The following is a 12471-nucleotide window of genomic DNA, read 5'->3' as shown; positions in this document are numbered from 1 at the left end:
TTTAGCTACAAGTAATTGTGTCTGAACCTAACCATTCACATTCAGACATTTAAAAGTATTATTGTCGGAAATTCTCTGTGTTATAGGCCAAAGCAGTGGCGTTTGCTGTGAAGACAAATGTCAGTTACTGTGGTGCTCTGGATGAAGATGTTCCTGTTGCTGGAACTGCCATTTCCTTTGACACTAAAGACTTTCTCCACATCAAGGAGGTAAAGCTAACAGGATAGAAGGATATAAAGACACAATATAATGCTAAGGATTTTACTGTAACTTTTCCCCTAATCCTCTGTATGTGTTCCACAGAAGTACAACAATGATTGGTGGATTGGGCGACTGGTAAAGGAGGGGTGTGACATTGGTTTTATCCCGAGCCCTTTAAAACTGGAGAATATCCGTCTTCAGCAGGAGCAGAAGAGGGGGCGCTTCCACGGGTAAGACTGAGTTCCTTTGCTGCAAATAGTATGTGCTTAATTTTGTCTGACAACATTTATTCATATGGCAGATACTTTTATTTAAAATGACTTAGAAGTATACAGAACACAGGGCACTCATACACTAGCTGAATGGTTGAGGGTTAAGGGTCTTTCTCAAGAACCAAACAGAAGCTCTCTGGCAGTTCTACTAAAACGAGGGCAATGAAGTGTACTGACTGAGACAAAATTCCTGTTTTAGGCCTCTTTTTAGCCATCATTAATGTTTTAATCATTTAACCAGCTTAAACACATTACTGATTTTATTGTGTGGGAATTGTCTGCATGGGGAGATACTTAGCTAACAGTATTTCCTTAGAGATTTTAAGTTATTGTCACTTCCAACCTATGTAAAAAAAAAAAAATTCTTCATGTTTTGAGTCGACTTTATATTTTGACTCGACTTGCCAACTGTCAAGAGAACACAACAAGAACATATACATTTTAGTGATGATAGTCATGTACGTTTCTTCTTCACAAGTGTTTGTTCTTGAGGTACCAAGTAACATCAGGTTCATCAGCCTGGTCACTGTTGTATTGTTTTCCATTCTAACATTGCAAACCTTCCAGTTCAGGGATCTGTAGTAATATCTTAAACCAGGCCATCTTAGACTATAATATAAGATTTAAGTAATTGTTTGAATTCAGTGCTTTTTTTCCCCCCAATATTAATTAAACAATAAATAACTTCAAAATGGGCTGATTGTTATGACGCATGAAACACATAATTGGATCCTGGCTTACACGGTTTCCTGTCAACATCACTGATATGCTGTGTTCTGTGTTGAGTCATGCATTAGTCATACTTCACCTCTTCAACTAAAGAATATGTTCTTCTTGATTTAACTGAATAATGTTGAGGATATCACACTGGGTTAAATGTGGCCTTTAAAAAAAAATTCATTCATTTAAACAATTTGGTTGTGTTTGGTTGTGCTTTCAAGCAGCCATGTCCAGAATTTCATATTAGTTTGATGATTACTGTCAGATAGCTTTGGAGGACCGTAATCAATTTCTTGCTTTAAAAAAAAAACAAAAAAAAAACAACTAAACTAAATGTTATCAAGTCGAGGATAGAATGTCAAAATGTTATTCCATTTCATTCTTGTATATGGCTTGATTTTTTTATTCATTATAAGTGGCCCAGTGTGAAGCAGAGTTACTGCTACAACCTGGAAGTTACAATTGCAATGAATTCTAACGAACCCATTATTAATATAAATCTTGCAGCCCGCACTACTGTCAGTGCCGTGAACGTTCTGACCAATCAGAACTGAGAACTCAAGATCTTGATATAATTATTATAATTATAAAGTTTGCTAGACATAAAATCGCTTGTTGGGATTTAATTTTCATCACAAGCTGTGTTCTGCACCCTGCAGGAAGTCCAGTGGGAATTCCTCTTCCAGCCTTGGAGAGATGGTGTCAGGCACGTTCAAAACCAATCCTCCATCTGCAGGTAAGCACAGTGCATGCTGAAATTTAAGCTCGTACTCTATTCAGTATTAAAAAAATCTTAACAGTGGACATAACAGTGACTGATAGCTGTGAAAACGTTGTAAGAGAATTCAGTGTTACAGAAAAATATCTTTACAGTTCTTCTTTGTAATGCTGTTCATTTCTCCTCTGAACAGCTAAACAGAAACAGAAAGTGGTAAGTAATGCTTTTGTTATAGCATTAGACAGCATTTCAATCAGGAGAATAAAGAACGTGGATTTTTCCTAGGCCTGTCCTTGGTCAATCAAGCAGTTCACCTTTTATTTAATATGTGCATATATATATTTTTTTTGTTTCATTGGAGACCATTTGTCATGTTGTAGGCTGAGCATATTCCTCCATATGATGTCGTCCCCTCCATGAGGCCAGTGGTTTTGGTTGGTCCTTCACTAAAGGGATATGAGGTAGGCATCATCCCTTGTGAGTTGTTGTTTCATGTGTATATTTAGATGCGCTAAAGAGATCCCAAAAGGAGCAGAGTGTTTCTCTTTAAGCGCAGAGGGAGAGGTAACCTGGGTCCTCACTGAATACCCATCATCTTCTCCACATTGGGTTGCCAAGGCAACAATCTTCTGGGTACAGCATGCCATAGTCTCAAAAGTGGAGCATGTTTTGAAATTATAAGCAGAGAAATTCAGTCCCCCAAAATCACTGTGACAATAATACATTTGCATTAGAAAGCCACTTGTAATCCTGACAATCTCGCTTCTCAGTTATTTAATGATCATTAACTATAAAAGATAGAAAGAAAAAGAAAATAAAGCATAGTGGAAGACAAAGAGTGAAGCAAAAGGGAAGAGAAAAGAGATGGTGCAGCAGTTGCAATTCTGACATTTTGTTTTGTTATTTGAATTTACCAATGAATATACCAATGACACAGATTGTTCGATGTCAGGCTTTCCAAAACACTGAACAAAAGTGAAGTCACAGCACTCCTTTCTTGTAAATTTTTATTCTGGCTAAAACCATTTATTCTTTTGTAATACTACAACCCCAGTTCCAAAAGAGTTGGGATACTGTGTAACATGTCAATAAAAACAGAATGCAACGAGTTGCAAATCATAAACCCATATTTTATTGCAACAAAAGGCTGGAAAAGTAAGTGTTACAAAAAAGAAACAGCTGGAAGTTAACTGGCAACAGGTCAATAACATGATTGGGTATAAAAAAAAGTATCTTAGAGAGGCAGAGTCTCTCAGAAGTAAAGATGGGGAGAGGTTCACCAATCTGCGAAAAACTGCCTCTAAAATTTGTGGAACAATTTCAGAATAATGTTCCTCAACATACAACTACAACGACTATGAATATCTCATAATATCATCAAAAGATTCAGAGAATCTGGAGAAATCTCTGTTGTAGTGCTAAAATATTAAGGTTCAATTACTTAGCCACTGCTCTCCTATAACCAAAGACGGATATAGGTACAGCCGAAGGTTGAATTTAAATCTAGTTAGTGCTGGAAGTATATTATCTCAGTGTTCTGATTATGTTTAGTCTAAAACAGTTTCATGCTAAGCTTTCATTATAAAGAGACCTTTCTACCTCAGAGGATTTAATATATCCTATAATAAACACTTCTTTTTGTTAGCTCAGAGGTTTATATCGACATGCAAGTCTAGGCCTTTCCTATTTACTTGTCAGGTCGATTTTAACGTGTCTAACATACAACAACTTTAACTTAGGAAACTTTTCAAGTCATGCACTTTTTTAATGCAACATACTTTCTTACAGAAGAACCGCTGGATATTATAGATAGGAATAACACAAATTTATTACGCAAAATCACAAAAGAATGCGTAGATAGAATTGAGACAAATGTAACTTACAGAAATGTGGACCAATGTCTGATATATAATGCGCGATGGTAATAGCATAATGCATTCAACCAGGCATATCCTCTTATACCCCTGAGCCTCTTTGAAATGTCTAGTGACCAAGATACAAAATAGGAATGATGTGTTTTACAGCACGACAGACTCGCAGCTAATTAGCTCACCCTGCGGAACTGTATGCTGATAAAATTCCTGAGAATGGGTTGGTGGGATTAAAGGAAAAATGTCCCCCATTCAAACCAGGGATGTGTGTGAAGAAAGAGCACATATTGCAACATATATTGTAAATGTTGTTTTAGGGCAACATTTTAGGGCAGTGGTAGCTCAGTGGTTAAGGTGTTGGTCTACTGCTCAGAAGCTCATGAGTGCAAACCCCAGCACCACCAAGGTACCACTGTTGGGCCCTTGAGCAAGGCCCTTAATCTTCAATTACTCAGATGTATGAATGAGATCAATGTAAGTCGCTCTGGATAAGGGCGTCTGCCAAATACCATAAATATAAATGATATTTATGATTTCACCACATCGTTCACCATGAAGTGTGGATAAAAATGATACCAAACATGCCCTGAGGAGTACTGTAATTAAACACAGTAGAGATGGCCAGTTTTGGTTTACCTGGTATCTCTGAAACACATTTCTGATCATTTCAACCTTAATCAAATAACTGCCAAAATGGATAAATCTTCTACACTGTGCGCAAGGGACAAGAGTGAAACTCAATATTGCAAAGTCAAGATTAAATAACTCAAACATAGTGGTAGATGTGGGTTTGGTTGAAGTATTTTTATGCAGACATACAGAGCAACATACACAATGAATCTTTGACACATTGATATGCAACGTATGCTTTTGTCAGAAAATTGCTGCTCATCATGTAGAAGGTGGTGCAGATAAGTTTTATGCGAACGTTTTTTTTTTTTCTGTGAGACCGAGTTGCAAAATTGAGGTTAAATTACTTTTACATTAATAACTCTGTATTATTCATTATTTATTTATGGGAAATGAAAGTAAAAATAGGCTTTGTTCATGTGAATGGCCTACATACGCACAGTACACTATGAAGAATCTTTGATATGGTCACCTGATTTCTTGACAAGATAGGCTGCATCCATCCATCCGTCCATCCATTTTCACGTTTGCATCGCACCTCCGGGGTTTGGGGTTTGATTCCTGCCTCTGCCCTGTTTGCATGTGCCCCGAGATGGGTTAGCACATCATCCAAGGTGTCCCCCACCTTGTGCCCTGAGTCCCCTTGAATAGGCTCCAGGCTCCCCTGTGACCCTGTGTAGGATAAGTGGTACAGAAAATGGATGGATGAATGGCTAGCCAGTGCTGAAAAGTTAGATCAGATTAGAACGACTGCTGGCCATATATTATTGCTGCCTCATTGTAAGTCTCAGTACAGCGATGACACTGAGTAATTATTAATTAGCTATCAGACACTATAAATATAGACTGCCTAAAGCCTGTTTCACGGGGATGGAACATGATATAAAATTGTATATTTGCCCCCAAAATAAGTATATTAGGGCATTAAGAACTGATAAATATTAATATGGCACGCTCTCTTACTTTAGCTCATGAATTTATGCGAGTTCTCTCTCTCTTGAGAACACTATGACCTTTTTCTCGTCTCCTCGACAACCCATATCACAGGAATGTGTCGTCCTCTCCTAGTTTCTCTTAACTTGAAAAACATGCTACCGATGTACTAATGGATCACCATTTTACCTTGAACGATGAGCACACTGTTGCCGAGGCACCTGACTGTCTGATGATTTGATATACGGTCCGATATATAAGATATATATCTTCTATCTATCTATCTATATGTATCTATCTATCTATCTATCTATCTATCTATATATATATATATATATATATATATATATATATAAAGAAATATAAACTTTTCTCTTTTTGAATAAACAGAGAGACTTTGCTCTCTGACCTTGTGTGTGTGTGTGTTTGTGTCTTATGGCAGCTCACCCGAGCGCTCGAAACAGGACATAGCTGTGGCAGCGTGACAGCGCCTTTTATTTTTATCCTCATCAATTTTATATTATATTTTCTACATCCTCAAAAGATTTTCTAACAAGAACCATGTTTCATTTGATTCTTATTGTATCACCTTGAACATTGAATGCATAATGAGAATAAATGGTAAAGCTAGCTTTTCCAGACATTTAATGAATGTTTTCATTTTCAGACAGGGCTCAGGGGCAGGGTAAAGAAAAAAATATGAGAACTTGTATATTAAAGACTATTTTCTTTGAATTTAGGTCAGTACGTATAAAGCACAAATCATGTGGAAAAAAATATTGGGATCACATTTGATCTGTTATTGCTTTTCCTTATTTGACTTTGTAATACTGTTCTATGGCTGTTCCGTGACTACTGAGTTTCTTTTTACTGTTTTCCTCTCCTTACCGTGTCCATCTCTGTCTCTCTCTCTCGCTCTCTCTGTCACTCTCTGTCTCTCTCTCTTTCATCTCTCCTCATTCCATTCTGACTTTCCAATGGGGTTTGTGCTCAGGTGACAGATATGATGCAGAAAGCACTTTTTGACTTCCTGAAGCACAGGTTTGATGGCAGGTGAGGAGGCATTTACTTATCAGTAGAGGCTATTTTGGTCTATGTTTAATGTCTGTGTTGTGGAGAAGGCACATTTTCCAGCCATCCTTTTCACGCTATGGCTTTGTTTCATCAAATGCAGGATATCTATTACAAGAGTGACAGCAGACATCTCATTAGCAAAGAGATCTGTGCTCAACAACCCAAGCAAGAGAGCCATTATTGAAAGATCCAACACCAGGTCAAACTTGGGTATGTTTATGGATTCTGGGCTCTGCTTGTTATGCTCAACATTATTTTAAGCTGCTATCATTCATTTTGCAAATACACCTAGTTCAGACACTTCATTAGATACATGTTTTCAGCCCACTTCCATCCTGTCCGTTAGTAGAAAGGGACCAAAAGAGGTGAACCTAACATGGCAGTGTGTAGTACTGCTACAAAAGAATTACCTGTAGCAGTATTGATGTGGTTTTTAAACACTATATACAGTTATTTGCTATTTTATTAGAGACCCTTACATTGCTAGTCCATCTTGTAGATGTAAAAAGTCTATAGAAGATTTTCCATGCTCATCAGTGATTGGGCCACAGCATTGATTTTTACTTGACAAATAGTTTTTAACCCAGTTTCTGGGTTAACGAAGTTGCTGTGCCTGACAAATACCACATGCTACCAATCTACTACCATGTTAGAGTTATCACCCATATGCAAGTTGCAGGGAAAGTATATCTTTAAAAAATTGTGCCGTAATCTTTAATCGCAAATAATATCTCTCTTTACAATAGCGGAAGTCCAGAGTGAGATCGAGAGGATCTTCGAGCTGGCTAGATCTCTTCAGCTGGTTGTTCTGGATGCTGACACGATCAACCACCCAGCTCAGCTCATTAAGACCTCATTAGCACCCATTATTGTGCATGTCAAAGTGTCTTCTCCCAAGGTAAGAAAATGTGTGAGTTCCTTTGTAGACAGATCACATCTGATAAATCTTAAGGATAATAAGGATCATCCAGTTCTTTTATTATAGCAGTTGATGTGTTGCTGCCCTCTTCTGGTTCATGCGTTCTGTTCAAGTGCTCCTGGGTAACACTAACACTTATTACCTAGATGGTGAAAGGTTGTTAGCTATAAACCAGTAGGTTCAATAATATGGATCATACATGTTTATATTAATTGATTTTGTTTATTTATATTGGTTGACAAAAAAAATGTTTCTCACACCCTCCATTCATGTTCTGGCTAAATCAGCATCGTTACATATTATGGTCCCTCTGAATCAGTTTCCTCTATGCTGACAGGTCTTGCAGCGGTTGATCAAATCACGTGGGAAATCACAGAGCAAGCACCTCAATGTACAGTTGGTGGCTGCAGACAAATTGGCTCAGTGTCCTCCGGTCAGTATCCACACATAAACCGTAATAGGAGGTTTATTGTACATTTTCTGGATCCCTCTATAACATTCATGTCAGTGGTCGGTTGTCCTAAATCAGAATATATGCCTTACCCCATCCAGGAAATGTTTGACATTATTTTGGATGAAAACCAGCTAGAGGATGCATGCGAACACCTGTCAGAGTACCTGGAAGCCTACTGGCGGGCAACACACACGTCATTGAGCACTCCACTCAACCCTCTGCTGGGACGCAACCTGGGCCCCACTGCTCTCACTCCCTACCCCACAGCCATCTCTACTTTGCAGGTCAGCACTTACAGAAAGGGGGCAAAAGCCTGTTAAAAGCTTAAAAAGAGCTTAAGGATTGCAGTGATGATGAGAAACATACAGTTGTTTCAGTTTCCTCCTACCTTTTAGCATAAAGAGAGATGTGATTTTTTTTTTTTTAACAGTGGCCAAAAGAAACAGAAGCTTAGTATACTGTAAGCTCAAATACTGTTAGTTTTTTACAAGCTCTTTAACTAATCTCCAAATTTAATTAAATAAATAAATAAAACTACACAGAGAAAAGACATTTTAAGCCTATGTCTACATCATTATCATATATGCTTTTTACACACTAAAAAACACTGGGTTAAAAAACAGACCAAAGTGGGTTATTTTTAAAACAACGGCTGGGTAAATGTAGGACAGAACACATTTGGGGCTAAACTAATCCATCAAGTTGGGTTGTTAATTTTAAACCAGCAAATGGGTTGTTTTTCATCCCAAAGGATAGTTTCATTTTTACAAAAACGCTGGGTTAATTTTATTTCATAAATGGATTAATAATTTCATGGTTATTTTTACCCTGTGAAAATGTCAAATATAGCACAATATAAACAAAAATGTCAACATGGTATCTCCTTTATTTATACACGAGATGGTGTGCAGAAAGGTATTGCTAGAGCTTCTAAATGAAAACATCAGGTTTTGATCAAAGGAGACGTTTAAAACATCCAAACAAAACAAAAACTGAGTAACCAATTTTACGATCCAGTGGGCATTACAAACAAGTAAGCCAAAGCTAACGACGCTAGTGGTGCATTTAATGTCACGTAAACTGGACTGTTATCGCACATTTTTGCTTTTCCTAGTGTACAGTAATAGTTTTATGGATAAATATATTGACACAAACCTTGTTTCTCTAAATACATCTAACACTGTGTCTGGGTTAAAACCGTGACCTCCACTTGAGGCAAATTCAAACTGAGTTGATTTGACCCAAGGAGCTGGGCTGATGCATCTAGGTGGAGGAGGGGTGCATTGATTCAGTGAAAATGACCCAGCCACCAACCCAGTGGTTGGGTTACACAAAACTACCCCAAAACTACCCAGGACTGAGAAAATAACCCAGTTAAATGACCCAAAACGCTCAACCCAGTGTTTGGTTAGAAAAAATAACCCAATTTTAGAATTTAAAAAAATAACCCAGCATTTTTAGAGTGCAATGTTTTGTTTTTTATTGTATTCCCTGATACAACAAAATGCAAGATACTTCACTGCTGAAATGTTAGATATTTAACCTTAAAATCTCATTTTAAAATTTAGGCTAAAGCACTGAATTAGACAATACCCTCTCACACTCAAGATGTGTGTGTACAAAATATCATTAAAGTAGAACCAGAGAACAAAAGTATACTCGCATGAGCAGCCCAAAATTCTTTAGCTATTAGACTGAAAAATATTAATGCAATTAAGCTTTTTAAGAGTTTTTAATTAAGCCCCATGTCAAATCTAATTGATGACTGATGCATTAGAACATACATGTTCAGTTCATTAAGCACATTGCACAGATAACTAATATTAGTAATATTTACATTTATGGCATTTGGCAGACATCCTTATCCAGAGTGACTTACATTTATACACCTGAGTAGGTGAGGGTTAAGAGCCTTTCTCAAGGGCCCAGCAGTGGCAGCTTGGCAGTGCTTGGTGTTTGAACTCACAGCTCTCTGATCTATAGTCCACTGCCTTATTTAATATTAATGTTATCTGTAGTTAGCTGCAATATTAGCTTTCTGCTGTGCTGAAGGCTTGCTAATGTGCCAGATTGTTTACACATATTAAGACTAGTGAGTATATGACCACAACAATCCCGTTATACATGCACTCTATATTATTTTCAATGAATATATACAAAGCATCTACAGATAAAAGTTTCTTTTATATATATATATATATATATATATATATATATATATATATATATATATATATATATATATACATTTGCCATACTGAGACATCAGCAACTGCTCTATTTCATTGTGTAAAAAATTACGTATTCATTCAAGGTGACAATTGGCTAGCAGATAGAACCACATAAAACCAAGTTTATGATATTACATCAACAAAAATTGTAAAAAAAAAAAAAATAACATTACAGGAGTGTAAGTAGTGATCAAGTTTATGTAGTTTTTCAGCCAAAATGCCAGACAGAACATTATAATTCTGAGGTCATGAGATGATTATTGAAACAGAGTGTCTACTGTTTAGGACGGTGTTAAAAATACTTAAATTGGTTAAATCTGTTTGGGATAACAGAGGTATTTGGACGCCTTACAAATACACTTTTCTCAACAGAGCCAAAGAAACAAAAACAGGAACCATTCTAGCGATCATTCTCCAATTGAGAAGTGCAGTCTAATGACTGCAACTGAAAACTACCACAATACCGAGCGTCAACAGAAGAGCCGGGAGCAATGGCCACTGGTGGAGGAGGACTACACCGACCCATACCAGGACACGTACAAACCACACCGGAGCCGTGGCTCTCCAGGGGGATACAGCAACGAGTCACACCACAGAACCTAAGTTCACTTCTGTCATCATCGGAGACCTTTTCAGAAGCATAGTACCTTGTATTCCCTCTCGCACTGGTTCTCACCAATGGGGAAAAATTGGGGCACGTTTGCTTTAATGTCTGTAAAATGTTTGTCAGAGAAATTTGAGGTACAGTATTCTGCATTTCAAAATATCTCAGTGAGGGAATTATGATCGTGGATAGCCAAAAATTAATTGCTGTCCCTCTGGTAAATTATCTCTCTAAGGATTCAGGTCTTGTAGGTAAGTTCTCTGTGCATTTGCAGGGTCAGGTGATGAAGCAGGATGGCTCAGGTCAAGATGCAGAAATGGCACAGTGTCAAGACCCTTTTGCACGTATTTAGTAATTACTAGAAATAGAGCGCACAATTCCAGAGCAATGCCAGTGTATGACATTTGTTCATATGGTGTCAGTTCTGATTGAGAGTGCTCAGAGAGCCTCAGGAACAGGACATTAAAAGGTGGATATAAAAGTCTACATGCCTCTGTTAAAATTGCAGGGTTTTGTGATGTCAAAAATTAAACCAAGATAAAACATGTCAGACATTTTTCAATCTTTAATGTGATACAGAAACCAACAAGATCAAAGTGAAAATCAAATAGAATTGATATAGGGGGAAAAAAAATAAAATAATAACAATAGAAAAACAGTAACCTGGTTGCATAAGTGTGCGCACCCTTTTATAATGGGGCGTGTGGCCTGTGCTCAGAATGAACCAATCACATAAACTCATGTTCAAAAGTAATTATCACACAGCTGTTATCAACAAAGTAATTCAGATTAACCTCAAAGTTCAGCTGTTTCCGTGGGATTTTCTTGATATGTTCTTGGTTTCATCCAATTGCTGTAGCTGTGGTCTGCAAAGAGCGTACAAAGCATGTACAATCTCATTATTGAAAAGTATCACTCAGGAGAAGGGTACAAAAGAGTTTCCTAAAAATTAAACTGTGTCATAGCGTGTTATGATCTGATGAAACCAAAGCAGAACTTTTTGACATAATTCTAAAAGATATGTTTGGCACAAAAACAAGATAGCAAAAACACCATACCCAGGGTGAAGCATGGTGGCAGCAGCATCATGCTATGGGGCTGCTTCTCTTCATCAGGGACTGGGTCTCTAGTCAAGATAGAGGGAATCATTGATCACTCTAAATATCTATTTTGGCACAAAATCTTCAGGCCTCTGTTAAACAGCTGAAGATGAAGAAAAAAATTCCCCTTCCACCAACGTAACAACCCAAAGCACATATCCAAACCAACAAATTAATGGCTTCAGAAGAAAATCATTTTGAAATGGCATCAGCGTCTTAAATACCTGTGCAAGGAGTCGGAAGAGGGCTGTGCACAGGAGATGTGAAAACAAAAACCATATACTATGTTCACGAGGCAGGAAACATATACAGACCGTAGGTTACACACGACAAAAGCTTGACAAAGAAACACACTGAAATTAGCCCTGCGTCCCGATTGGCATACTGTCCGTACTAAATAGTATCCGAGATGAGAATCAGTGTGTCCCAAATTGTAGTATGTTGAAACGAGTATCCCAGATTGTCTAGTAATTCTGGTACATTTTGGAAGTGTGGACACTTTTTCAGCTAATATCTCCCACAAATCTGTGCATGAGGGAGGAGGAGTTTAGTGATGATTTACTTTGACTCAAGGATACATTTTCGAGAGGTGTAAATGAAACATGGAAAAATAAATCAACAGAATGATTAATTAAATATAGTATAAACTAATATAAGGAATAATGAATGAAGAAAAGCTAAAATGCAATGAGGAGTTTGTTTAAGGTGACCGTGTTCTCTTCCGGGCGACAACGTTCACTTCTG

The 12471-nt window shown here is 37.5% G+C and overlaps 1 protein-coding gene across 1 annotated transcript in view; it reads left to right on the top strand.

The window, feature by feature from the left end:
* The window catches only part of cacnb4a (calcium channel, voltage-dependent, beta 4a subunit), a 32993-nt gene extending 21337 nt beyond the window's left edge, over window positions 1-11656 (top strand). Inside the window, exons 4-14 of the mRNA XM_053626551.1 lie at window positions 87-209; window positions 304-431; window positions 1853-1929; window positions 2105-2124; window positions 2292-2372; window positions 6340-6398; window positions 6520-6629; window positions 7166-7317; window positions 7676-7771; window positions 7891-8076; window positions 10396-11656. Of these exons, the coding sequence (XP_053482526.1) occupies window positions 87-209; window positions 304-431; window positions 1853-1929; window positions 2105-2124; window positions 2292-2372; window positions 6340-6398; window positions 6520-6629; window positions 7166-7317; window positions 7676-7771; window positions 7891-8076; window positions 10396-10626 (1263 nt within the window). The 3' untranslated portion in view covers window positions 10627-11656. The remainder of the gene's footprint in view (window positions 1-86; window positions 210-303; window positions 432-1852; window positions 1930-2104; window positions 2125-2291; window positions 2373-6339; window positions 6399-6519; window positions 6630-7165; window positions 7318-7675; window positions 7772-7890; window positions 8077-10395) is intronic.
* The last annotated feature ends 815 nt before the right edge of the window (window positions 11657-12471 follow it).

This window comes from Ictalurus furcatus, chromosome 6, assembly GCF_023375685.1.
Source record: "Ictalurus furcatus strain D&B chromosome 6, Billie_1.0, whole genome shotgun sequence".
Classification (NCBI taxonomy): domain Eukaryota; kingdom Metazoa; phylum Chordata; class Actinopteri; order Siluriformes; family Ictaluridae; genus Ictalurus; species Ictalurus furcatus.
The sequence above is the reverse complement of the archived record's forward strand: the minus strand, read 5'-3'. Positions and strand labels throughout refer to the sequence as shown.